Source organism: Gallus gallus, chromosome 27, assembly GCF_016699485.2.
Source record: "Gallus gallus isolate bGalGal1 chromosome 27, bGalGal1.mat.broiler.GRCg7b, whole genome shotgun sequence".
Classification (NCBI taxonomy): domain Eukaryota; kingdom Metazoa; phylum Chordata; class Aves; order Galliformes; family Phasianidae; genus Gallus; species Gallus gallus.
In genome coordinates this window covers 4785695-4813267 of record NC_052558.1, presented here as the reverse complement: position 1 = coordinate 4813267, position 27573 = coordinate 4785695, and the positions used below count along the sequence as shown (strand labels likewise).

The following is a 27573-nucleotide window of genomic DNA, read 5'->3' as shown; positions in this document are numbered from 1 at the left end:
CTAGACAGAATATTCCTTGGGGTGGGGAGTGGGGCTTTTTAAAATCTGCTCTCCCGTGTCAGCACGGTGCAGCCCCGCTTAAAGGCTCTGGGAGCTGCTAAAATATTAATAATGGCAACAGCGATAGGAAAACATGTGCTTTCGCACTCAAAAGAATGTTGATCTTAGCATGAGGTGGCTGGATGTCAGCACAGCAGCCTTTGCCTTGCGGGTGCTTTGCACTCCAGCAGCGATGGCTTAAGAGCAGGCAGTGGCCCCACTTTGTGCTCCCCGAGCAGCTGAGCCCCCCCCCGGTGCACCCCGTGTGATGCACAGCGATGTCGCTGCGCTCCGGGTCAGAGTGGGCGCACAGCCACCGGCAGAAGCAGAGCTCCCAAAGAGTCCCCCTGGTGCCACCTCCGCTGCTCCCAGGGCGTGAAGTTTGTGCGGGGCTGAGCTTTCTGCTGACGCTCACACCTGCGGGATGCGAGTGCCTTTTCTTGGGGGTGATGGGGAAAGCACAGAGGCAAAACTGAGACCTGGGTGTGTGGTGCTGGTGGCACCATCTGTCCCCAGCCCTCCGCTCACCCTTCTCCGTGTGCCCACCCCTGGCATCCACTGACCCCAACCCTTCGGGGGCGATGTGCAGCGGCAGAGCCGGGCGGGGGCTCAGCTCCATGGGTACCCCGGGACCGAGAGGTGCTCGGACCGTGCGGGATGCGGCCCTGGGATGCGCGCGGTGCCGCTGGGAGGGAGCAGGGGGACGGGACCGCGGCGGCGCGCGCGCTGCCTTCATCCCCCCTTCCTCCTCCTCCTGCTCTCTTCCTCCTCCTCCTCCGGGAGCGCGCTCGCCCAGCCGGGAGCGAGCAGCCGGCGGGAGGATGCTGCAAACGGCGGCGGAGGCGGGCGGCTGGGCAGGTAGGGCGGGCGGTGCGGGGGCCGCGATCCGGCGCGGGGTCGGGACGGCTGTGGTCAGAGCGAAGTTGTGGGAGGAGGGGGATGCGCCGGGAGGCTCCGAGGAGCAGAGCTGGATTCGTGCCGGGGTCAGTGGCGTGCCCGGCCGCAATGCTCCGCTCCGCTGCCCCTCTCCATCCCGGCCGTTCCCCCGGCGCTCGGGAGCGGGCAGCGCCGTGCCTCGGGGCGGCAGAGCGGGGGCACAGCCTCAGCTTCGCTGCCCCACTCGGAAGGCTTCGGGTCGGGAGGGAAACTTGTTTCGAGGAGCCCGGCGGGAGCCCCGGCTGCAGCCCCTCTCCTCGTGCCGCTTTCGACTCACTGCACGTCCGGGACCCGCGGGGTGTGAGGCGTCCCCCGGCCACGGGGTCCCTGTGTGTGCCCAGTGGACACACGGCGTGCAGCCCACGCGGGGCTGTGACCGTGGGCAGCAGCTCGGCCTGCGGGCTGCGTGCCGGGGTGGCCGCGAGCCGTCGGGGATGGCGTGGCCTGTATGGGGCCGCGGCTGTGGGCACCCGTCTGTGCCCGTCACCGTGTGGCACAGTCGGTGCGTGCCGCTGCCGGCGGTTCTGGCTGTGATGGAGCGCGGCGGGGTCGGTGCTGGGCTCAGAGCCGCGGTTCGCCGCAAGGCTGCACACTGAGTACTCAGCTTTTAAAGCAAAGGACTTTTCCTGAAGGCCCACAGAGTGCTTTTTGTCAACGAGTCGAGCAACGTGCCGGGAGGGCTGTGGGGTGGGATGGGAGCTGGGACGCTCCTCATCCGGCAGACTGCCCACGCCCTCAGCCTTCAGCACTGTGTTCTGCTGTAAGCCCGGAGCAGCACTGAGTTATCTCTGGGGCGCACTCCGAGCTGTGCTGCGCTGGGCAGGGCTGGGAGCTGTGCCTGGGAGCAAACCCCGCACACCGGGATGGGATGGGATGGGACGGTGCCACCTGTGTGGCAGCTGCTGCTTCTGCAGGTGTTTTTCTGTGGTTCTGTATGGGTGGGAGAGGACCCCCCCTGCTCACACTGTGGCTGCCGGAGGAACTCTTCTGACTATAAACTCTTGCCATATGAGTGAGTGCAGAATCAGGCTGGCAGTAATGTGTGCTGTGGGTTTTTTTCCTTGTTCTGTAATCCGCCGTATGCATTTATAAAACCAGCTCTTATAATCCTGCGTGCAAATGTGCAAAGCTCTGCTCTGAGCTCTCAGGGTGCTGCTCTATGCCCAAGCTCAGCTCTTGCACCGTGTTCTGTATGATGTGCTTCCTGGCATTGGTGTCTGCCTGGATGGTGCTTTGCTTTGAAAAAAGAGCCTGCACCCTGTGCTGAGCTACTGGGAGATCACTGGGGAGATCTGCATGCTTCCAGGAGTGTGTGACATGAAGCTGATATCAAAGAAATGAGGATCTGTGCATGGATGCTCTCAGCAGAGCACTGGAAAAGTTAATCGAGTTGCTTTATGCTATGGAGTTTGCAGGGTGGGAAGCAGACAGGTCCTGGAAGCACAGCATCATCTGTGGAATGCAGCCGGCGTGGAGGAGAGGGGCGGGAGCTGCTCTCAGCTCTGGCTGCTGTTGAACCCTTGTCCCAATATCTCAGCCCATTTGGGAGCTGTGCCGGAACGTTCTGAGCGCACAGCCTGCAGTTCTGCACAGCCTGCGGTGCTGCACGCCCTTCGTTGTTCCCAGAGGAAAGGAAAATGCAAAAGCGTGCGCCCGGAGTGGAGTAATGAAGCCCAGGAGGCTCTGTTTGTCAATTCAGAAACAATATCGTGATGTTCAGAGGCTGTTTCTTAGCCGGATGCTCTCAGATTGCCTCCAAAAGAGTGTCATTATTTACATGTCAAGAAGCCCCTGTCAAGGATTATATCTGTGCTCTCAAGGAAAGTCGGTCTGTGGCTGCGTGGTAACAAGTGCTCATTTCTGATTGGAGCCACAACAATTTACTTGCAAGTGCTAAAAGGGGACCTATGGGGAGTTTGGGAGTGAGCTGTGGCTGCGGGGGTGCGTTGGGGTTCCTGGCTGCCCACACAGCTCAAACCATGATTGTAACAGCAGTCCTGGCGCTGCATGGTGGGGAGCTGCACCCCCTGAACCCAGTGACTGTGGGCCCCATCTGCAAGGGGTTGGTGCTGCCCAGGGGGCCCAGCTCCCACCCTGCACTGCACACGGCTTGGGGCTGTTTTGAAATGGGAACGTTCCCGAGCCATGATTTTCTCCGGCCTAATTATGGAAATTTTTTAATTAGTTGATAAGCAAGATCACTTGGAAATTGCAAGGAAAACGATTTGAGGTTAAGTCCTAATCCATGCCCGTATCTGCCTGAAGACAGGAGGTGCTCCTTCTGCATGGAGCTCAGGGAGGGCTGGAGGAGGTACAGGTGTGGGGGGTACACACTGCCATGGGGAGCACAGGGGGCTCCTGCAGCCACTGCTCTTTGGGACCTCCACTGCCTTTGAACCGGGATGAGCACTGCAGAGCACAGCACGGTGCTCCTTTGTAAATGTGGCAGAGAACAGAGGGACTTTTAGGGGTTTTGTTCTGAGCCTCTCAGAGGATGAGAAGTGTGGGGCTGCTGACCTGGCCGCAGTGGCTCCTGAGGAAGTGGCAGGGGGCCACGGGGTCTGCGCTGCAGGGGAGTGAAGGGCAAAATCAAGGAGCCCCCGTGTTCTTGAACTGCTGCAGCAAAGCTTTAGCTGAGCAGCAGAGAAAGCCCAGCGTTGGGTGCTGATGGGCCCACACAGCCCCACTCTGCTGCTGTTTCTTGTGGGCTCAGGCAGTGACTCGTGGGTGCAGACCTTTGGTAGAGCTGCAGCCCTGTGAGTGGGGCGGTGGAAGCTTTGTGCTCCCTCATCCATCACCGGAACCATCGTCTGCACTCTCCTTGGTTGATCTGCAAGTCTCAAAGATGGAAAGGAAAAGGGAGGTGGGAAGGGCAGCTGTGAATCAATGTGCTTAAAACTCCAAAGACTTCTCTCTGGGGCCGGTCGTGTTGCGCAGGTGGTGCAGAGGATGGGATGCGCTGCCCCCCCAGCCTGGCCCTCCAGGAGCTGCCCCTGCCTGCTCCCAGCCCACGGAACAGCCTCATCCCCCACCAGGTGATGAACGACCCCCATAGGGGAAGCAGTCCTGGTGGACCTCTCTGTCCGCTCCTCCTTGTGCTGAGCCGGAGGTGCTGCGGAGCTCCCCGCGCCGTGACCTCGTGCTGCGCTCCTGGGAAGCGCTCCGGGAGCAGCGCCGAGCTGCCGGCAGGAAGGCTGTTTGCTGCTTGGGAAGGGAACAACCCGAGGGCAGGTGGGGCTGCGATCCGTGAGGCTCCTGCTGAATCAAGGCCTCTTTTATTTGTGTTTTTTTGATGTGTCACTTTTTCTGTTAGTGTTCGCCATCCGTTCCCCCTCCCGAAGCCACGCACGGAGCAGAAAGGCGCACACAGCCCTGTTTATTTTGGTCGGGAGCGCCGCTGCTTTGCATTCGTTTGAACTGCTGGAAGCGGCTCAGCCCAGAAGATGTACTGTGTGCTATAGGGCTGAAGTTTCTTTTGAGGAACCCTGAAATGTTTACAGAGAGAGGGGAAAAAAATCCCTGACAAGAGCAGCTTGTTGGTGAGCCAGCGGCTGCCGGGGGTGCGTTGGTAGTGGTGGGGCACAGCTCTGCAGCGTTGGGTCCCCCAGAGCAGAGCCCACCTATGGCCATGCAAAGGCAAAGCCCGTAAATATCCCACCTCCAAATTTTCAAGAAGTATTAGGAACTCTGCAGGCTTATTTCTGAGCATCATTATGAAAGGGCTTTAAGAGATTAATGCGTGCTCGGGTTAATCTCTGCTGCTGAGGCCCAGTGTGTGGAATGAGCACTTTGGGGGTGCTCTTGGGGGCACGAGGGGGGTTCTGAGGCCACCACTCCCTGTTCTGCTCCTGTGGGGCTGTGGCCATGGCTGTGGGGGGACGTTAGCAGCAGTCCCCCATCCATCCTGATGTCCTGCTGCCAGCACTGCTGGGCACACCGGCCCGGCCAGCAGCTCTGCATTTCTAGGTCTGCAGATTTTCACCTCTCAATGTCAAATTTCTGTCCTCCCTGCTTTCCTGAGGAGGTAATTAGCAAGCAGGCATAATAGCAATTTAATAAGTGTGTCAAATTAGAAAGGCACTCATGGTGTATGGCATGCTGCGCCTTCGGAGGAGTCCTTCCATGAGGTAGGGATGCACCAGGCAGCTTTTATCTGGTGATGCAGAGAAGTCCTCTCTGTCTCTGGGTCAGTCTGCTCTCGGCAGTGTGTGGTGTGCGGGAGGTGATGGGGTCAGGGGAGGGACACGAGGTGACCCCGGGCTTTGGCTCCACACTGAGTGGGGTCAGCAGCAGAGGGAATTCGGGGGATAGAAACCCAGCGATGATCTGGGTCCGTGTCTGCAGGGCTGGGCTGTGTAGCTGCGCTGCCAACCCCATGGGACCCCGACCCTGGCAGCTCCTTCCTCCACACCCGGTGTAGGAGGAGCGACCCCCCTCCCAGGGAGGAGACTTGCCACACTCCATTATTGCCCTCAGTGCGCTTCTTGGCTGAGAGCTCCCAGGGCAGCATGAGCTCCTAGTGAGGCAGTGGATGAGTCAAAAGGATTTACAGCAAGCCAGCAGCCACCTGCACCTCGGGATGCTCATGTGAGCAGTGCCTTGCTGCAGCACGGCCACGGCACTGCCGGCAGCTGAGCAGAGCCCGGAGGGTGCCGGGGCTGCAGGAGTGGGGCTGTGGGATGAGGAGCAGAGCTGCCTGCATTTGGCTGCTTCAGGAGTGGAAAAGCTGCTCACTTTGTCCTTGCAGGCGTTTCCCCTCCTTCCCACTCAAACCCCCTCTTTTTGAGGAAGGTGGTGGCACAGATGCTTGTGGCTGGCACACTGCACAATTTCCTCCTCCCATTTCACAGCAGCACCGAGAAGCAATTTACTCCACCCTCTAACCCAGACCTGAAGAGCTTTTTCTTCTTGCCTTGGCTGCACGGTTCCTTGTTTCCCACTGCTCCCAGCCCGGGGTAGTGCTGTCAGGGTGCTGCTGAGCAGTGCAGGGATATGCAGGCAGGGAGGGGAGCAATGCTGTGTGGTTTTGGGGCTCAGGGCTGGAGCTGAGCAGAGCTCTCACTCGGTGCATTCCTGCGTGGGGAAGGAGTGGGAAGAGGGGTTGGCTCACGGCACGTTGCCCAACACAGTGCCCATTGTAACACCTCCAGTTTGGCTATGGATGGAGTGGGGGGATGTAATCACCCGAGGTGGGCACGGTCTGCCCACTGGGCCCTGGTGGGCAGGGGGAGGATGGAGCTATGGGGCTGGGGGTCTCTTCCAAGCAGCTGAGCACAGGGAAATGCTGTGCGAGTGGGGACAAAGGTCCCTCTGTGCAGAATTCGGCCTCTCTCGGCCCACCCCATCCCCAGCACCGCTGCGCTCGGGTTTAAGTAAAGAAGTGAACAGCAGTTGGTGTGGCTGCACGCGCCCCATCCCCGCGTCAGCAGCCCCGCTGCCATCGCCCATTGGGGTGCCATCACCTCTGCCCTCTGTCACCTGCTGACAGGGCATTGAAAAGGCAGAAGTATTTTAAAACATAAAACAAGTAAAATTGGGTCTTCTGGTAAGGGATTAAATGGTGCCCTCAGCTGTATTTATAGAAGGTTCAGAAGTAAATCTGTTCCCAGGCTGAATAAATATTTCACTCAGGCAGGAGAGATTTTCAGTTCATCTCTCTTGGAAAGACTCGAGTGAGGAGGGAATTGATTTTCTCCTGCTTGAACAAGGCAAGTGACTCCCAAAGGCAGCGCAGCCCCGTTACCGGTCACAATGCGATATCACTGTGGGGAAGGTGAAAGCAGAGCGGCTGCAGGGGCGGATCTGGGCGCAGCGTTGGGCACCGTTGGCACCGCTGTGGGTTGCCCCACTCTCCTGACTTCGGGTTGTCCTGCAGCAGAGCTCCAGCTCTGGCCTGAGTCTCCAATTCGGGCTCCTGGCGCTCGCGGGCATCGATTGCTGCTGAGAGAGGAGCTTTGCGCTGAGTTGGTCACAAAGCCGCTGCGGGCCGGCACCGGTGTGGCACCGAGCTGGGATGGGGGCTGTCCCACCGCCCTCCGCTTTCCTCGGCGGAGGGGTGGGGGGCACTGTGTGCCCTCTGGGGGTTTGTGCTCTGAGCTCCGTCCGCGTGGTGCTAAAAAAAGCGGTGATGAGCGCAGCGATCGCTGAGTCACCGATCGGCCGCCGCTGCTGCAGTCACCCCCTCCCCGACACCGCTGCAGAGCTGAGGGGGCACAAACTGAAGCGTTGCGGCGTTAAAAGGATGGAAGCGAAGTGCTGCTGCCGCTCGTGGGATCGTAGGATCGTTAACGTCGGAAAAGAGCCCTCTGACCCATCCCCACCGTGCCCAGATGCAGGCGGGTGCTGCTGCTGCGGGGCCGGGGGGCTCTGCCCACGCCCCTCCCCCCACGCCCAACACGGAGACCTTTCTGAGCTGAGCAGCCCTGTCGTGCTGGAGCCAGGCGCTGGTGAAAGGGCCTGTCTTCGAGCAGGAGAGAGCCATAAAGGGCCTATTTGTGTAGCTGGCTTCTTGCAATGTTTTCAGACACAGCCCTCGCATGTTTTCATAACAGCAACGCCTCCACCTCCCGCCAGCTGCCAGCAGCACCGAGCTCAGCTCCATCCTCCGCCCTCAGCCCTGGGTGTCCACGGGCCACACCAGGCACTGCGCTGCTGTCCTGCTGCGCATCCGGGCAGTGCCAGCTGCAGTGCTTGGATGGACCGTGACACATGGAGCCCCACTCCCATCCCTGTCAGGGCTGTGCAGCGGGGAGGGCGGGCGTTGGGGTTCTGCTCCGGCACACACCCCAGGCACTCTTCGCACCGTGCCTTGGCTGCCTGCTCCCCTCCCATCCGTGGAGTGGCACTGTGCCCACCCATGGCCCATGGCCAAGGCGGGCAGTTGTCTGAAGCCCAAACATCCCAGGATGTGGCCTTGTCAGTGCCTTTGCCTGCGTCACCTCACAGCTGTGTTCCCCCGTGGTTCATTGGTGGGCAGCAATAAATGCAGAGGAGTGGGGAATGCCCGTCTCTCCTCCTGCCTCCAGTGCTGCAGGGGGGCTCTGTGTGAGATGCTACTTCTGTGCTGTGTGATGCTGCTGCATTACAGACCTGCCCCAGTTCCTTTGCCCCATTGCACCCCGTGGTGCACCCCGTGTGGGCTGCCCGCAGCCCCGTGTTTGCTGTGGGGGAAGATGAGCGACTGCTCATGAATCCATTTACGGATTCCTTTCAGACAGGAAATCTGAACCGCTCGAGCTCATTAAATAACGTTAATGGTGCTGCCCAAACAAATACTGGAGCTGCCACCAGTGCTGCCAGCCAGCGTGCTTCCTCTCGGCCCTCTCAGAGCAGAGATTTCTCCATTTATTTGAACACATGTGCTTCATCCCGACATCACGACCTCTGCTACCTTGGAGGATGCTCCCAGCACTGAGGTGAGGCTCCTGTGGTCCTCAGAGCCCAGCAGGGAGGACCACGGCTGCAGGAGCCCCCGGTGCTGTTTTTGGAGGCAACCAATGAGGCTCTGTGGCTCCTGCAGCCCATTTCTGCCCGCTCCCCTTCAGCGGATGCACAGCCCCGGTGCTGAGCTCCCCGCAGCCCGGCTCCTGCTGACCCGTTCCCAGCAAATGGTGGCTGTGGGGTATGTGGGGGTCTGTCCGGGCTCCTGAAATCAGTGCAGGGCTCCTGCAGGGGGGCGGTGCTCCCCAGGGGGACAGCAATGAGCCTCAGGTCCTGCCTGCATGCAGAGCCCTGTTACTAATTGCTGCACAGAAAACATTTCTCATAAGTTTCTTCCATAGGCAGCACTGAGGACAGGCTTTGATTCAGCGCTCCTTTGCCTTTCTCTCTCTCTCAGGTTTTTTTCTCCCTACCCCAAATAAAGCAGCTCTTTTGATCACGCAGGGTTCAGGCTCTGTAACGAGCATCTCTGTTTGTGTTGGGCTGTCAGCAGGATAACATGACAACGCGTCTCCTCTCCATCTCGCACACAATGAATTATTTCTTCCACTCTCTCTCTTTGTGCTGTCTCTGGGATAAATTACCACTGCCAGGATTAGCAGATGGGTTTCTGGTCCTCAGACCCTCAGTGACCCACTGCCCAGCGCCGGCTCCGCTGCGGCTGCAGGAGAGTTTGTGCAGGGAGACGTCGGGCGGGCTTCAAAGCAAAGTGCTTTGCCAACTTGTTTTCTTTCCTGTGTACGAACGTGTTTGTCTGAAAGGGATGCTGTCGCATTAAATATGGAACTGCCAACTGCAGGCATTAAAAAATCATGGGTCGTCCCATTTTCCTTCCTCCCACTCTAAGTTCCAAAAAAAGCCCAATAACTTTGGGGTTCCTTTCATTTGTCATCCAGGGAGGCTTCTTCAAGTTCCTCCCAGCAGTCGGGAGCTTCAGAGCCATCACCAGGCGGTGCCACAGAGTGTCAGCAATGGGGCAGCCCTCCGTGCTGTGCTTGGCTCAGAACCCAACCAGGCTTCCTCTCCCGGCCCTTCCCCTCCAGCATTTCGGGTTCCTGGTGGGCAGCTTCCATGGGGAGTGTGGTCGCAGTGGAGAGGCCCTCGTGGAGTTCTCAGTTCACTTTGGCTTTTGTGACGGTTGATGCAGCTCCTGCATGAGTTTAAGCTCTTCTGCGTGCGATCCTGAGATGCAGGGGGGAACTTCTGTAGGGATCTGAGCACTGTGGTGCAGTCCTGGTGGTGAAATATGCAACCCGGGGTCATGAAGGGTTTGCAATCAGAAGGCAGAAGAAGTAATGGAGGTTGCTGTAAAAGCCACGCTCTGTGGTGGGGGCTCAGCAGTGCCAGCCTTGCACTCGGGCTGAGCCCCGCGGTGACTTTTCCTCTAATAAAGCGTTTGCTTTGATGCGCTGATTCAGAGCTGCGCGGATTTCAGCAGATCACATTGCAAATATCTTTATTCGATACCACTGCAATGTCTGGATTTCAAATGTCACTTGCTTAGCACTATGAAATAATTAATTTAGATTGTATTACAGTAGCCCGCAAGAGCTCCGGCTTCAACTGCAGCTCTCCCATGTTTGAAGCTGTACACAAACACCTAAAAACCAAACTCTGCTGCGAAATCTCGTGACCCAAATGAGGCAGAGGGGCAGACGGAGCCCATGGGTCGCTGCGCTTGCTGCAATTCAAGGCCCTTGAGCTTTGCTTGCCGAGGCTGTGGCACAAAAGGCAGCCGTAGCAGTTTGGGTTTGGCTTTGCTGAATGCGCTGTGTTAGCTGCTGCTCCTCCTGAGCCGAGACTTTGAAAGTTTAATGCGATAATCTGACTCTAAGTCCTGCAAAATGGTAAATCGCATCCTCCTCCAACCTGCAGCCTGCGAGAGCTGAGTGGGTTTTCCAAATCGCCCAGCTCTGGTGAGTCTGGGGGGAGCTGGAGGGGAGGGTGGGGGCTATGGGATGGACACAGCGGGCACATGGCACTGAGCGCAGCCAGAGCCCCGCAGTGCGCCCGCTGCCCAATGGGGATGTTGCCATATTGCACAGGCAGTGCCTGGATTTAATTTGGGGGGATTTGGGTAAAGTAACAGAATAAATTGTCTGTGACCTCGGAGAGCCAGCGAGGAGCAGCTCAGCCCTGCGGCGGCTGCGTCGGGTTGCGCTCCCTGCTCTATTTTAAGAGGGAGCAGCACAGCAGCAGAGCTGTCTGCCAACCCAGCTCCTCTCCAGCAGCAGCAGATGGACGGAGGGCAGCTGTGCTGCTGTCCTGGCAGAACGCTGCGGATCCCTGCCCTGTACCAACCTGTGCCCACACCGCTGCTCACAGCTGCTCCGCAGCAGCTTCGTGCCCTCCCTTTGCTGCAGCATCCCGTATGGGTACAATGCCAGCATTGCAGCCATCCCAGGGTCCTGCCTGGCTGCTCTGCTCCCGCCGTGCCCCACTGCCAGGGCTGAGTCAGCCGCTAAATAAAGGCTTGGGAACTTGGGGTGGAAACATAGCAAGGACTGCAGAGGGACCTCTGACAGCAGCCCCAGCACAGCGTTCATGTGTGCGCTGAGCGCCTGTGGTTTAAGTGTGCACTTTTGTGGAGGACGTGACTTGTCACGTAGATGCCCTCCATGGCACCAGGTGTGCCACCACGCTGCTGCACGGCGCCGGGTGCCAAAGCTCTGTGCTGCTGCGTGGGGCGGAGCAGACCCTCAGCTCCCATGGGTGCAGCACCCATAGCTCTGCCCTGAAGAAACCCCGAAGGATTTCATGATCCTGAAAGTCCCGTGCCAGAAATTCCTTGGCCAGGAGGGCGGCAGCCGGGTGGGATGATGAATGGCTCTCTTCAATCTTTCCTCTCCTGCTGCTCTCTTACGCGGTGCGAACAGTTACAGCTAAACCCCAGGGACACGAGGTCAGGTCTGCGCGGCTGCCGCCTTCTGCTTTTACCCACACTGCTGGGAGTGGGCAGGGGGCACCTCTGGGATCCATGGCAGGCACAGAGGAGCCCCCGGACCCAGGCAGGAACAGGAGCAAAGTGCTATGTGCTCACCGGGCACGGCTTCATCTTATTCATTCCAAAAAGATTGACCCCCAGTGCTTTCCCTGCACATCTTCTCTCTTTGCCCCACTGCTGTCCCTGGTGAAGCCAATGAATCAGCTTGATGGAGATACTGAGCACAAACTGCACGACCCCAGGATAGAAAAGCAGTGCTCCGTTTGTTTCCCAGGGCAGGTGGGTACGTCCTGCAGTGCTGCTGTGGGATGGCTGTGTGTTTCCTGCCCACGCCCCCATCGCTCAGGCTCTGGCTGTCCTCGGGAGCAGGGCTGGGATGTGCTGACTCAGGGAATGCACCGCGTTAATGATGTCAGTGTGTAAATGGGAGGACGGGCACTGGGATGTCCCACTGCCCTTCAGTGTGTGGGAATGGGACTGGGGGCTGTGAGGGCTGTCTGACGGTGGGAGGCAGCTGGGTGGGGGGGGGAGGGCTCAGATGGGTGGAGGATCCCCCGTGTGCCCCGTGCCAGCAGCCGGCCCCGAGCTCAGAGTAATCCCCGCTTTGACAAACGATGGTTTATGTGCTGATCCCAAAACGTGCCTCTCCCCAGCATTAGCAGAACATATGCTGGGTGTGTGGGGAGGGTTGGGGGGTGGTTTTATGCCACGCTATGAAATGTCGAGTATGATGTGGGCATGGCGAGGGCTCTCAGTGATCAGATCCCATCTGCTCAGCCCATCGCCTGGGCTGTCCGAGCATCTCTGTGCTGGCAGCTCTGCTGCGCTCTGCCTTCCCGTGGGCAGGGCACGGCTGGCTGCCCCCCAGCCCTGAGCCTGGCACCTCCCGGTGGAGCTGCCGCGGGCATTGTCAAGGTCTGACCTTCGAGACAGCCCAGGAAGATTCCCCGTCTCCTCATTCACAAATAGAGCTGATGTCAGGTGCACTCGCCCCGCTGTTGGCTCAAGGTAACTCCCCCAGCGACAGCCCCCTGCCAGTTGGCACCTGCTGTCCCGCGTGACGCCCAGGGCCGTGTGGAACTTGCTGAGAGCAGGCACTGAGCTGCCGGTGCTCACGCAGGCACTGAGCTGCTGATGAGGGCTGATTGAGTGGCGATCGAACAGCACACGAAGTGTTCCTCGGAACCCGAGCCAAGCGCTGGGAGTGCAGCGGGCAGCGCCGGGGCGGCCGCGCACACGGAGCAGTCAGACAGCGAGCAGCCGTGTGGGGCCGGGCTGTGGCTTCAGCCAGGTAAGGGCTGGCACGGGGTGGGCAGCACACTGCCTTGTCCTGAGCGTGGGGCGCCCCCAGAGCACGGGGCTGCAGCACGACTGTGGCTCCAGGTGTGAGCTGAGCACCACTGAGTGGGCATTGAAACCGATGAGCACAAATGTGATGCTGCGTAAAGGGCTGTGGTGTTTCCTGGCTTTCCTGCAGATCTTTGCAAAACCGAGCAGGGCAATTGCAAACAAGGTTGTTGCTTGCAGGGGGGGGGTTCGGTGACAGCTGTTAGGGTGACTTTCATGCTAATTGTTCTATTTCTGTTGCTTTTATTCAGTATTATATGCCCTCAAGCACAGATAAAGCGGATTCAAGGTTATGAAATCATGGGAACTCAAATCAGATTTTTGTTTTCTTGCTCTTAGCAAATTCACCCAAGCTTCAGGGTGAGGTGCTCTGCTGCTCTGACCCGGCACTGCTGAGTGGGACCGACCTCGGGCGCCGCTCGGCTCCGTAGCAGATGTGCTTTCACTGAGGTTGTGGCTGTGCCTGTGGTGTCGGTTGTGCTCGGGCCCCACAGAACCACTGTGGGATGCAGGAAGGAGCCTCGTGTATGGGAATGGCCTGAACCACTGATTGAGCACCTGGGAAAGGACCCGGTCAGCCCTGGGAGCACAGGTGAAGGCAATTCAGCTGTGTGACCACAAGGGGTGGAGCTGCACCTCTCTTAGACCCCACTGAAGGGCTGACTGTTACTGAGGAAGTTTCTGCTTGGAGACCCCTTCCTTGTGAACCTGGATTTTCAGAGATGGGTGAGCCAAACTATTACTATCCCAATGACTTAACCCATGCAGCTGCTTTCCTGTGTGCAAGGCTTGCTTCCCTGTGCTGTGGAGGAGCAATTCTGGAGGTTTCAGGAGGCCTCAGCACAGCAAGTGGGTGGCAACATCTCTGCCACGTGCCCTGGGCTACAGCTCCTCACTTAAAGGCCAAAGTACATAAATGTGTCATTGCTGTGCAGGTGCTGCTGGTGCTGCCCCGTTGGCTCCCCTGCTCCTTCAGCCTGGGGAACATCCATGAGATGCTGGAGGGGGTGTCCAGGCCTGGAGCTCCATATCCAGGTGTCCCTGGCAGTGCCCACGCATGCAGAACAACAGCCGTGTGTTGGTGCAGCCCTCGCTTTCCTGTGCCTGGAGCCTGTGAGCAAATTTAGATTTTTGGAAGAGTTTGGATCCTGTTTGGGAGCACATCTGGAGGACTGAGGAGGTGTTGTTGCTCTGAGGTCCAACCAAAACACACCAGCGTGCTCCTGATGGACAGCACAGAGCTGGCAGCATCACGATGCTCTGACCCAGCTGTGCCGGCTTCCAGTGCTGGAACAGCTGAGGGTGCAGGGAAGAAGTCAATGGCAGAGCAGTGCAATGAGATAGAGAGGATAAGAGCTTTATTGCACTGCCTGCTCCAGCCCTTCATTTCCATACATTTCACCCATCATTAAATCCCAAATCAGTATGATGGGCATTGGCTTGTTGCGAGGTGCAGCGGCAGCTTGCAAGTGCACCTGGGCTTGCTGCTGGGGGGAAATTGGTGGTGGGAAAGAGTGAGCTGTGTGGGGCTGAGCTGCGTGGTCAGTGGCTGCAAGGTGTCTGCAGCACATGAAACTGTGTGACCCAGCTCAGCACTGCTCTGCTCCATCGTTTCTCTTCTGTCCCATCAATGCCCTTTGGGGTGGAAGTGGGTCCTGCTGGCTATAGAGCAGCAGTTCCTGTTTCAGACATTTAATGTCTGGATTTCAGTTATTTAATGTCTGTTGCCGCGTTACAGCCTTTTACAACACACGTTTATGGCATTATTAAAAAAGGAGAGGGAGAGACCCGAGGTTACGTGCTGTGGTACAGGAGCATAAAGATGACCCTAAGATAATAAAACAGCAGCACAGCTGTGTGCCTGCAGTCTGCCGCACTGCTTGGGCTGAGGGATGAAGTCAGAGCGCCGTGACTTATGGGAGGTTTGTTGTTCCAAATGACTGCAAGCAATTAAAAAATGATAAAAAATTAGGATGATGAGGGGGAAAGCTGCCTTGGGCTGTGAGGGCGGGGAGCTGCGAGCCCAGGGTGGTGCACAGGGGGTGCTCAGGGTTGGGGGATGAGGCTGAGGTGGGTGGGGGCTCGTGTGACCCCGCTGGGCAGCGCCTCTCTGGGAACACTTCACATGGAGGGGTGAGAGCTTCAGGCAGCACCGCCGCGGTGACACCCGAACTGCTCTGACCTTCTTTTATTTCAGGGAGACTCAGACATCTGTCGGGGAGCATTTCGCACCCGTCAGGAGCCCCACTCCCCGCTCTGTGGCTCTGAGCAGTGGGAAGGGCAACACAGGTGGGGCATAGGAGGGGACGGGAGGGGGGCAGTGATGCCTCCATTGTGCCTCAGTTTCCCTCCCGTGAAAGGAGCTCCTTCTTTTGCAGGGTTGGATGCAGTGTGGGGTCTGCACCCCAGGGGGGTCCTGATGGGGTTGCTGGGGGCCTCCAAAAGGCCCTTGGTTCTTTGGAAGGGCAAAATTCCCTCAGTGCTGCTATCAGCCACGGGAACGCGGCTCCCCTGCACACACACGCGGTTGTCTGAGCCAGGAATGGCCAAATTTATGGTCCTGATACCTGAGAAGCAGAACAGGCCCCGAAGGCGGAGGAGAAATTAAGTGAATGAGACGGGTGCTTTACGCGATTAGGACGGACCTTTTAAACTGCAACGGGAGCCGGCCCAGGAGCCTCAGTCTAATCAAAGCAACAGCAGTTCCTTTTTATAAGATGAAGGGGCTTTCGGGGATACTTTGTCCGCATAATGTTCCAATTATAGCTCTGCATCCCTGGATGTAGTTGCAGTAAAAATACCCTCGGAGGGAGAGCTCTGAGTGCGCCCGGGGACCTCTGCTGCTGTGTGTCCCTCTGTGCCCCCAGGGCAGGAGGAGCCGCCCCGGTCCCATCCGGGTGCCGTCACGGTGTGTGTTTTGGGCAGGGTCCATCGATGAGGGGGGCTTTGGGTGGATGGGGCTCCCAGACCAGGAGGCTCCATCTGAAATCATCAGGGCTTTTTGTTTGTTTTGTAAATAAAACTTCTGATTTGGTGTATTCTCTCCCCCTCCAGCCCTCCCTGGCTGGACAGGGTGATTTCACGCATTTCAAGCACAAGGGATGTGTGTTTTCTCTCCGTTTCTTTTGGAGCTGAAGTTGAGCTTGAGGAAAAATCCCGGGATCTTGAGAGAGAGCCCAGAGTGTGCAGTTCTTCTGCCAGGAAGTAGATTTACTTATTTTTAATGTAAAGCTCCTTTTATGCTCTTCTTAGCGTTTTCAGCTGGTGAGGCAGCAGCTTGAGGATCTCATTGGCGACACTTTTGGCCAATCATGGCATAACTGGGGCGGATCGAGCGCAGCTGGAGCGCTCTGCCAGCCCCGGTCCTGAGCGCCGCTCCCGCGGGCTGTGGGATGCGGTCCGACTTTGGGGTCCTTTGGGGTCTCTTCCAGGCTCTGTCCCCGAGGAGGGGAGGAAGGACGGGTGCAGCCACGCGATGGGACGGGCAGAGGAACGGACCGCCCGGCTGCGCGCTGCTTTCCTCCCCTCGTTCGTTTTTCATCACTTTTGACTTAATCAGAGGTGAAAAAAGTGCAGAACGGCCGCGCCATCGTGAGGCTGCGGGCTGGAGCTGCACGACTCTGCGGCCCGGCCCGTGCGCTGCGGGGCTCTGTTCTGAGCGCCGCCTCTGCTGTCGTCTCGCACATCGCTGTGCAATGTGACTTTGGGGCCCATCGCGTGGCCCCCGGCACCCCTCTCCCTGCAGGTGGCCCCCGGGTGTCGGCGCCGGGGCTGCGTGCCGGCGTGTGCTCGGCATGGGCAGCTGCCGGCTCCCCGCGGTAATGGGATCCCAGGGCTCGGGTGACCTTCGTCTCCCCGGGGCTCTGCTCTGGGTGTCCCAGCGGTTCCCACCTCAAGGTCATCTCCTGGAGCCCAGGCGGCGGGGACGGCGCATCTGTAGAGCACAGCCAAGGGCCGTCCCCAGGGACCCCCGGCTCCACGGGAAGCTCCTCCCTGTGCCGTCCCGGTGCAGGGCTCGAGCTGCTGATGCACACAGATGCCGTTCGCTTGGGACAGGCACCTACTCAGTGTGGGCAAGAAAGTGCCTGAGAGGACAGTGCCTGCAGGGAGGATGGGCTGTGGGGCAGCACACAGCTCCCCCAGCTGAGTTTGTTGGCTGTACTGAGCTGGTTTCATCCAGCTCTGCCTTTGGTCCATCTACGGTGCTGCCTGGAAGTGAACAGGAGAGGTTTTAGCAGACATGGGCTGCATTTCTCCACCTCGCCTGGTCCACCCTGGTCTGTCTGTCCTGATGGCGCATCTGTCCTTCCCCCCCACAGGCATGAAGCGACCCCTGAGCCCATCCCACAGCCCTGAGAGCGGTTTGCGGCTGGTGGAGGTGACCAGCTGCCCACCTGGCCCGCCTGAGCAGCGCACGAAGCGGGAGAAGAAGCACCAATCGTTCACACTCTGCGAGGTCTGCAACATCCAGCTGAACTCAGCCGCGCAGGCGCAGATCCACTACAACGGAAAGTCCCACCAGAAGCGCCTCAAGCAGCTCAACAAGGGCAAGATGCCGGCGGCACAAGGTAGGAGCTGGGCTGGTGCTGCCCAGGGGCTGCTCAGGGCTGGCTGCTCTGCAGGTGCAGCTTGGGGACGCTGCGTTGTGTCCTTGGTGCCGCTGTCTCTGAGCTGTGGGGAGTTTCTGACCTCATTGTCACTGCTGGTCCTCGTCGGCTTTGTTTGGCTCTGTTGGATGGATGGGTGCACAGATGTGTGCTGTCCATTGCGCCGGCTGCCGGTGGGCCAGGAACATCTTGGTTCTGTTGGGTGACGTTTGTCATTTCTGTGCAGTCGTCCCTGTGCACACAGGAAGGGGCCGTGCAGTGCCTGTCCCCTGGCCCAGCAGTGGCACAAGGATGCAGCAGGTGCTGTGCCACCAGGCCTGGTGCACCTCGCGTGTGCGATGGGAGCTTGCAAGGACTCATTGCCATCTGTTGGCATTCGCCTGACCTGCTCTATCCACAGCTGATTGCTGCAGGATTTTTTTCCTGCATGAAAGCAGCAAAATGTGCCAATAAATGTCACCCTGCAATAAGGATTGAGTACGTCTGAGGGTTTGGGTGTGTTAAACAGCAAACCGAAGGATCTGTTTCTCCCTGGGGCCTGGCAGTGCTGGGGCTGTGCCCATTGCCCTGAGCTGGGGCAGCACTGGGGGGTCCCTGGGCTCTGTCACCATTTGGGGACTGAGTTGCAGCCTCCTGTGCTGCTTCCTATGACTGTTCTCCTTTTCTTATGGACTCATTACTCATTGGATTAATGAGCTGAGGTCACCCAAGCGCGTCGGTGGCTGACTGGTGCCTTTACCTGGAGTGAGGCTGTGCTGAGAGGATGGGGGTGCTGAGCTCCTGCAACACCACATCTCATGGCTGTGCCCTGCTGCGGTTCTGTTGCTGATGTGGTGTTACCCCTCTGGGCGATGCTGCTCTGAAGAGCAGTAAGAAGTCGCCAGTCCTATCTTCCTGCCAGGAAGTGTTTATTTAATAATATTTAAGCTGTTGACAAATAAACATACCAAGCTTTTGCAAACACAAACCAGCAAGCAGTGGGCTCTGGGGTAAAATGTGTCACTTGTGGCTGGCTCACAGACAGGCCAGAAGGATACACAGCACAGTGCAGTGCTGGGCATGGCTTTGGATGAGGGTCTGCCTGTGGTGCAGACCCTGGGGAACGGCCCACAGGGATTCTTGCTCTGCTCTTGCTAAAGACCATGCAGACTGGAGCCATAAATTCCTAGCGTGGCAGCTGTCATCCGTGTGCCAACTCCTGCGCTCCCCGGTGGTGGTTTTGTTTGAGTAAGGCCCGGGATATGCAAAGGAGCTGCTCTGTTTATCATCATTTACTGACAGATGGAAATATTGCCTGCTATGTTAATGGGAACGGAGCTCATAAATTCCAGCCTGCAGCTTCCAGGCTGTGCCCCAGGCCCGGTTACGGCGTGGTGTGCGGATGCCATGGGCGCATTCCTGCCGAGCCAAGGAATCTCACTGCCTGCTGCCCTTGGCATTCCAGGTGAAGCCCAAAGTGCTCCTGCAGGGCATTGCAGCAGCATCTGCTCCTTGCTCTGTCCCATCCCTCTGCTGTCCCCGGCAGGGTTCTGTACTGCAGCCCACTCATCCGGAGCCGACCTTCTCCTCCACGCTGCTGTTTAGAGATGTCACTTCCAGCTTTGTCACTGGCAACCTCTCCCAACCTCCCAGAGCACGAGTCTGGGAGGGCACGTGGCTGCGAATGACAAACGGGGGCTGGGGCCGAACTGATGTGATGCCCACATCCCCTCACTGCCGGTCACCGTGCTCAGTGCCGCCCTGCCCTGCGGTGTCCCAGCAGTGTCCCAGCACATGCTGAGGGGAGGGCAGGCTGATGTGCCGGAGCCCGAGCAGCTCGGGGGGAGGGGCCGTTTATTAAAGGCGCTGCATTAAGGGGTATAGTTGAGTTAGACAAAGACAGAATCTTCCTCTGAGCTGGAATCTCCATCTCGTGCTGACATCCGCAGCGACATCAAAGGCAGCGCTTGGTGTCGCTGCGAGATGCGCGCTGCTCCCCCCGGCACTCAGCAGTTCTTCCTGCAAAGGCTGTAATCACTCACAGTGCGTGGAGCGAAGCTGGGGAGGAGCGTGGCTGGCAGACAGATGCAGTAATCAGTGCCATTACCATTTATTAGCTCTATGCCAGAAAGACCCCCAACTTAAAAACAAATTATTGTTCATCGGGCATTTTCCTACAAAGCAGATCACGGTTCTGTTGAATTGTGTTCAACACTGTTCTCGTGTTGAATTGCTGAGCAGGCAGCAATCAGGTATTGGGTGCCTGGAGATGAAGGATGTTTTCATGTTGCAGATGCCAGCTCAAACCCAAGTGGGTCACGGTTTCTTTAATTACTGCCCAGGACTGTCAGAGGTGTCCGAGTTCGCTCCACTTGCTGTCACTGCTGCCCAAAAGGAGCCGACCCCATCGTTCTTGGTGTTGTATAAAGATGCACCTCCCCACCCAAACACTTGCAGGCTGCACAGTGTGCTTCTGTGCAGTGCAGGGTGGGCAGGTCTGGGCCAACCCCGGGGTCTGGCTGTGCCTGCTGATACTCTGTGCCACTGTGCGCCCCAAAGCCCCAAACCTTTGCACCACAGCTCTCCTTGCAGCTCCCTTGGGTGCCTTTCTACCTGCCTCAGCAGCGCAGCACCAAAATAACTTTTCCTTACAAAGCAAAAGAATTCAGGTTTCCCCAATTAGCTGCTGCCATGTCTGTCCATGCGCGTTTGCAGAGCAGAAGGGTTTGAGATGCGCAGAGAAATCGCTGTGACAGCTTCAGCATCGCTCCAGCTCTGCAGCAGAGGGGACGGCTGCTGGGGGGGCACAGGAGGGTTGGGGTCAGCCAGGGGGTGCTGGGGTGGCAGATTGGTGGTGCTGCACAATGTGGTGCTGGGTTTGGGGACGTGCAGGGGCTCAGTGTGCTGCCTATGGACTGAGAGCAGGCAGACCCCGGGCACTGACCCCATGTCATGGAGCTGAGCCGGGCAAAGCAGTACTGACACAGTGCTGCACCCCTGGGCAGGGTCAGGGCAGTGCTGGACGGATGGAGTTGGTTTGTCTGGTGTCACTTCTGGTGTGAAGCAAGATGTTGGGAGCCAGCAAATGAAGGTTCCCTGCGGCTTTTGCACTGAGCGGATAGGGCTGGCTCAGAGCTGTGCTTTTTGCTGGGCTGGGATAATCCTGCTGGTCCAGAGAGCCCTCCTCATCTCCATCTGGAGAAGCAGTGCCCTGACGTGCTCTGACTGTGGGCAGCGGCGGCTGCTCTGCATCCCAAAGGTCAGCGCACGGAGCGCCTCCTCCGCCTCCTCCCTGCAGCTCCGTGCTATCAGATCTCTTCAGCTGTTGGTTACCAAGAAAATGGGTGCTGAGCTGATTGGGTTTTTTTTTTTATTTTGTGTTATGCATGGAATCCTCGAATTGTCTTTAATAAACACAATGATGCTCTGTGGTGCTTTATCTGCCATAAAATCCAGTGCATTGATTTTAATCCCGCATGTTTGCATATTGTTTGAGCCTAATTGGCGAACGAAGCCTTGAAGCTTTGCTCCGTGCGTTGCTGGTCTCCGAAGAGCCCCATGCAGTGGGATGGGCGCTGTGGGGTCAGCAGAGCTCCCAGTTAGTGCTGCATGGCCGGAGTAGAGGCGCCCATGGTGTGGGTGCTGCCGCAGAGCCCACCGAGCTGCACCGCAGTGCTGCAGAGGGGATGGTTGGCTCCTCAGTCCTCTCCTTGAGTTCCTGCGGTGCTTCGCTGCCTTTTCCTGCTTTGGGGTCTTTTAAGAGAAATTTGGCAGAGAGAGCAAAGGGTACAGCTGGCCCCTGAGATGTGCCCGCAGTGCTCTCTCTCTGGCATGGCCGACTGCGTCCGTGATGGTAACGTCAGCTGATGGGATTAGCTGCAGATATCAGGGCACGGCGGGCGGGCGTCAGTGCTCTGTGCAGTGCGGGCTCTGCTCCGCCTCTGCTGGGCGACGGGAAGGGCACTCCTGCTTCCCCCAAGCCTCCATGCATATATACAGATAGACAGATAGATACACACACGTATGCAATATACTTATATATATATATATATATCTTATGTATTCCTTCACTCTCCATCCAACTGCTGTGAGCCCAGAGCACAGCGCAGCTGATGGATGGGAGCACTGTGGGCACTGCCCCGGTCTGTGCATTGCTCTGCAGGAGAGAAGCGAGGGGCGCACACAGCTGTGATGAAACCAGGAGCAGTGCTGGGGAGAGGTGGGTAGGACGGAGCAGGATCTGCACGAGCACAGACTTGTGGGTAGCGTGAAGCTGTCAGTGTGATTTAGGGCCGGCTGCTTGAGCTGGTTTATGTTCCCAGACAGTAAGTCGTAAGCAATAGACCATTTCCTATGAAGAGATGATCTCCCCTCGTCACGCTCTGTGTCATTTTCCCGGGGTGATCTCTGCTTCCTGTGAGATGCTGCGTGTGCAGGGGGAGAAGCCCGGACTGGGGCAATCAGAGGGAACTGCAGCAGCCCGAAGCACAGCAGGGCAGTGCCACACTGCTCCGCTCACTGCAGCCCCGCAGCGCTGGGCACACAGCACAGGGTCGGCTGCTGCTCGAGGTCTGTGCAGTGGTTCTGGGGCTGCTGTGGACTCAGTGCCCTGCTGAGCACAGTGGCTGTTTTGGGGCACTGTTAGCTCTGCTGCTCGCTTGGAGCCGGAGCGCGTTATAATTAACGCTGATGGCCCTGGGGGTAATTACAGCACCTGCGTACGGCCGGATGGGTGCATCCCTGTGCAGCACCTCCGCTCAGAGCAGGGCTGCCACTGAACAACGCTCGTTGTGCTGCACTGAGGGCTCCTTCCCTCCCGCTGCCCCCACGTTGCTCCCACTGTTACAAGACTTGCATGCAGCTCCAGTGCACCTGGAACAGCACCGTGAGGCCGTGGCACGGCTGGAGGCCTGAAAGCAGGGGGGATTTGGGCCAAGTGCTCATTTGGCGCTGCTTGGGGGCTGTTCCTGCAGGGACAGTTGCAGTCTGCAGCAGGTGGGGGGGTCTCTCTCCTCCTAAATCAAAGGGAAGATATGACACAGCCTCTGAAACCCTTCAGGTGTAATTTCCGTGCCTGCTCCCAGTAATTAAATAGTTTTAGGTCATCGGTTTCTCCACCTATTTGCAGCCCTGTCCTGGATGCCTCTGTAATTAAGCATCTCACTTAGAAAGGAGAGAATTAACGCAGGGGTCAGGGCGGTGGGGACCAAACCCACAGCTCTGTGTGGGCACCCATCTCTGCCCCCTGTTTGGGTGGCACTGTGTGGGGCCCCAGTTTGATGGCAGCGGACATGGGGAGCCCACTGCTCTGCTTCCTGCAGTGCTGCCTGGGCAGCAGTTACAGCCCTATTGGTGCAGGGAGAACATTTTGAGAGCACCAATTTCAATGGTTTTAAGCTTTTTTTTTTTTTCTTTTTTTTTTTTTTTTTTTTTTTTGAGGTGGATCCTTACTAAAACGGGGAGGAAAATAATGATTTAATGCCTTGTACTGCAACAAAAAGAGCATTAATGGAGAGTTTCCATCGCTGGGACTTCTCCCAGGAGCTGGGATTAATGAAAGGGCGATGCTGTCATTGCTCCCAACACAGTGCAGATGAAAGCAGCAGAGAAAAGCTCAGCCCAGGTGTGTGCTGGGGGCACGGGCAGCACGAGGAGACCCTTTATGAGGAGAGCTGGGGTTAAACATCAGCGCTGCGGTGGAGCTCCAGCACTGATCCTGGCCACGGTTCCACTGCAGGAAGTGGCACCGCTGCCCCAGTGCGTCACTTTGCCCTTCGTTTGGATGAGTGCCCGCAAAAATCTCCAGGAAGAATTCATTAAAAAAATAAATTAATGGCTTAATTCATTAAAGGATCAAGGGATCCCGCTTTTAAAAACAACCTCTGCAGTTCTGACCGGCAGCAAACCCCCTCCTTTGTGTGGAACCCCCCTGGGGGAACTCAGCCCTCCAAATGTGTTATCTCCCCCTGGGGGGCCGGGAGCAGGAAGGTCAGCGCTGCCCTCCTGCACCCACTGCACGCCTGAGCCACTCCACTTATGGCTGCACTCAAATTACAGAGCAGAAGGAAAACCGATACGGGTCCTCCAGGTGTATCGGTGCTGATCCTATCTGGCGTCTTTCACCCCCAAATTATACCCTAAATCCTCGAGAACAAAGCCGGCCAGGAAGCCCCGTCAGTCCTGGGGGAAGCTTCCTGCTGGCGCTTTATCCCTCTGTCTCCTTTCTGATTTATTTAGAAGCTCTTTGCCAGATCGGGTTGGTGTTTCCAGGCTGCTCTGGGAGGCTGCAAACTTCTGGTCCTGCTCGTGCAGCGATGCTGAGCGCAGCGGGGTTCAGCGCAACCCCTCTCTACCAGCTCCTGGAGTCTGCCCTCACCCAGAGCCTGCTGACACCCCGCCACCACGGCCACCCCTGCCCAAACTGGAGAACAGTGGAGGAGCATCTTTGTTCCAGATCCTTGGAGCCAGGAGAAGTGCTGCTACTCTACATATGGCCACCGGGAGGGGAGGATGCTGCGAAGGTTGCAGCATGGGCAGCAGTATGGGCAGCCCACCATGCAGCCCCACGTCTTTCAAAGAGACCCTCGCTTCCATCACTGCTCCTTCCTCCTCACACTCTACCATTAGGGCCCAGAATTTGGCCAACGATCTGTGCCAGAAGGTGCAGCACCTGGTGCAGCAATGCCTGTTGGCACTGCTTTTATTTGGGACACTGATGTTATTTGGCCTTCTGCAGGCATTGAGGAGACCTGAGCAACCCCTCCCACAGCGGCTTCTTACTGGGGAAGGAGCAGCTCCACGCTGTGCCCTGCTGGGTGCCGGCACCGGGCAAAGCAGGTCGGGGACCCGGTGGGAGGACGTGTGTCACTGCCCCATACAAATATAGCAAGCTATGCAGGCCGGACCCACGGCTGTGCGTGGGGGAATTCCAGCCACCAGCTGCAGCTGGGCAGGGGAGGGCAGGAGGTGTTAATAGCAGTGGTCTGTAATCAGTACCTGCAATTAGCATCTCCTCCAGCTGGCCGCAGAGGCTCAGCCATAAAGCACCGCGCCGGCCCACGCTGCGTTTCTTTCCCACCCCTTCATTTCATGCCACGGTAATTCTGTCCCAGTCCTCCCTGTGTGCTGGGCTGAGCTCAGCACCGAGCAGAGCGGTGCTCATTGGTCGCATCACCGGGCAGAATTCCGGGGCTGGGCTGCAGGGCGCCGGGCACCGCTGAGCAGGGGCTGACCCCAAGCTCCCCCCCATCGTGTGTCAGCCCCGTCCTCGTGGTCTTTACACCTCCGTGTTCCCTCTGCCTAATGCTCGCTGGCAGTAACGCCAAACTGCTGCTGACATTAAACAAATTAATATCAGGTTTAAATAGCCTGCTGGGAGTTGGCAGCGGGCACTCCGGACCCAGCTGTCAATTCCAGATTAGCGAGTGCCCGGCTAAACTTACTGCTGCTAATGACCCTGAAAGCAATACCCTGTGCCCGGCGTGATGCTGCAGCACCAAAACATCAGAACCTGCCCCAAAAGTGCCCACCGGGGCAGCAGCATCTCAGGGGTTGGGGTGTTTTGCTGTTTATGCTCCTGCTCTGCTGTACCTGAAGGAGACGCGCTTCTGCCCGAAGCTTTGAATTGTCTGCATGAGGAAAGTATTTAAATTCCTCCCAGTTCTCTCCTTCCTTTCATCCCTGGGCTGCACGGGGGCTGACAAGATTGCTTTCCTCTTTTCACAAGCAGCTTTTTCATCTTTTCTCCCTTTAAAAGGCACTGTGCAATCAGGTCGTGAAGCTCTCCTCCCGAGCAGCTGCTGAGGCTGTGAGCTCAGCCCAGGCGGTGTGCCGGCACGGGGGGTGCTTGCTGTGCCCCAGCTTTGCTGATAGAAATGGGGAGGGGGGCCACGAAGCTGTGGGGCTCATGCAGAGCATGGGGTGCAGCAGCTGGGGAAGCCCCCCGTGTCAGCCCCACCACACTGACTCCTATGCAGAGTTGCCTTTAATTTTTCCTTTAAGGGAGAATTGGGTGTAACGAGGAGCTTGGGTCCAGGTGTGGCCCGGAGTCATGGTTCAGGGGTGCTGTGCTGCTCAGGGTGGGGGCCCGGGTGGCTCCTGGGGATAACAAAAAGGGGTGAGTGGTGGTGTGGGGTGAACCCTGTGTCCTGAAAACCCCCGGGCCTGTGGGAGCTGCTCAGGGTCTAAACCAGGTTGAAATTGGCAGAGGGATGTGTGTGGGTACATGCAGGATGTGGTGGGCCTCTGGGCACGGGGGTCTCCTGCTGCAGAGAGCTGCTCTGCTCAGCTCGCACGCCACAGCCGTGCTGCCCCCTGGGGTTGGGGAGGTTCTGGGGGCTCCCAGCCGGGGCTGCCGCGGCCGTCACCCCCTCCCCAAGCAGACGGGCACGGCCGCACCCCGTCCCCTTCCCCATAGCAGTGTCTGCGGGGGGGCGGTCCCGGGTACTCGGAGGGGGCGAGGAGGAGCGCGTCTGGGGGCGCGCAGCCGAGCGGTTGCAGGATCCTCGTCTCCGCTCCAAGTTTCTTTGCTTTGGCAGCCCTGGAGTTTACTCTGAGCCAGGCTTGGAAAGAAAAGAGCACTTGTGCTTAGCTCTGGGGAAGGGGAGGAGGAGCAGCGGGGAGAGGGGCACCGCGGCGCGGCTCCTGCGCTCCCTCCCACCCGATTCCACGCGAATCCCGTCCCTGGGCCGGGCCCTCCCCGGCAGAGGCTGCGGCCGGGCGGGGCGGTGGGCGCGGAGCTCCGCGGGGTGCGAGGTTCAGAGCGCGGCCCCCGCCGCCGTGCAGCCGCGCGGAGCAGCGCGCAGCGCAGGGAGGGAACGGCGCGGAGAGACGCGGATCCAAAATGCTCCTGGGTGAGTACGGCGCGGCTCCGCTCCCCGCGGCATCGCGCTCCCATCGCTCCGCGTGGCAGCGGGCGGGCGCGGTGCGGGGCTCCGTGCGGAGGGGGGGAGCGGAGGGTGCGTTCTGCGCGGCCCCGGCAGCGCTGCGGATCGCTCCGGGCTCGGCCGGGTGTGCCGTGCGGGGCCGTTGGGTCCGTCCCGCGGTGCGGTGCGGTGCGGGTGGGATCGGAGCGCTGTGCCGGCACTGCCTTTGGCGGTGCTACCTGAGCGGATGGAGAGCAGTCGCGGTATACGTCGGTTGTGTTTATGTTATTTCTGTATTGCTCTGCTAAGATTGTGGAGAAGGGGTTGTTTTTTTTTTTTTTCTCCCCCTTTGCCATTTTGACCATAGGCTCAACTCCCAGTAGTGAAAAACTGACGCGGATTATTTACTGCTGGGAGAGCTGCAGAAATAGGTGGCATTTCGGGCACCGCGGCTCAGGGGAGGCTGAGGCTGAGCGCTGAGCTCTTCACCTGTAGGGCCCTTTCCATGCCCTCTCCTGCGCCCATTGGGGCTTTGCCGCGCTTCATTGCTGTCGTTACGTTTTCTTCTTTCAAAGCAAATCAGATCCTCGTTGTTCCCTATTTCCATCCTGCCCGAAACGCCATTTAAGAGCTGTTCTTTCCTTTGAAGCATCCGAGCCCCGTGTCGTACACCCACAGCCCCGTCCCTCCCCTGCCCCAACACACACGCAGCCTTGTTTCTTCAGCTCTCAGCCTGCTAATCCTAATTACTTGTGGGATTCAAGCTGAGTTGGATTCGTTGCATCTTATTGATTTTCCCCGGCGCTGCAAAAAAGAGGAAGGAGCAGATTGGGGCTGGCACGGCTGTGCTTTGTCCTTGCCGTGCTCGGGGTCAGCGCTGGCTGCTGGGCATTCAGCTCCATCTCACCCGCTGCACGCTCAGTGCCTTCCTGGGGTACGGGGCTGGGTGGGGGGAGCAGGGAGTGCGGCTCGAAGCTCGCAGGGCTCTGTGCTGTTTGTGGCTTTCTGTTGGTTGTCGGCTGTCTCGGGTTTGCCCAGCCGAGCCGCGGCGATGGATGAAGTGCAGCGTTCTGCTCTCGCGCCGTTCTGTGCACAGGTTCGTGGGTGGGCATTTGGGGTCTGCCATTACCACCGGTGTGAAGGTCCCAGAGCCGTGCCCCTGCTGCCCTGCGCCGGGCACACACGTTCCTGGGTTAATACACACATGTGTGTGCACAAGGTGTGTGCTCGGCGGGGTCTGGGGCGTTCTGAGGGCAGCGAGTCCAGCAGAAGGGCAGAAGTTATGGACATCTGGCAGCGCTCGGCCACGGGGCTGCTCCTTCCCACAGCTTTCCCTGTCAGCTGTCTCAGCCGGACCATTAATTTCTCTAATAGTTTGAAACAGTCCTTCCTCCGTGCACTGCCTTGCCCTGCATTC

The 27573-nt window shown here is 58.3% G+C and overlaps 1 protein-coding gene across 3 annotated transcripts in view; it reads left to right on the top strand.

Annotated features, from left to right (window-relative positions):
* The first annotated feature begins 605 nt into the window (after positions 1-605).
* Positions 606-27573, top strand: part of ZNF385C (zinc finger protein 385C) — a 53432-nt gene continuing 26464 nt past the window's right edge. For 2 of the 3 annotated variants that reach the window (XM_046904515.1, XM_046904514.1), the window contains exons 1-2: positions 606-897; positions 17026-17274. In XM_046904515.1, the coding sequence (XP_046760471.1) occupies positions 621-897; positions 17026-17274 (526 nt within the window). In that variant the 5' untranslated portion in view covers positions 606-620. Of the gene's footprint in view, positions 898-17025; positions 17275-26067; positions 26145-27573 lie in introns of those variants that run through there. The other variant, XM_004948613.5, reaches the window with a different exon arrangement.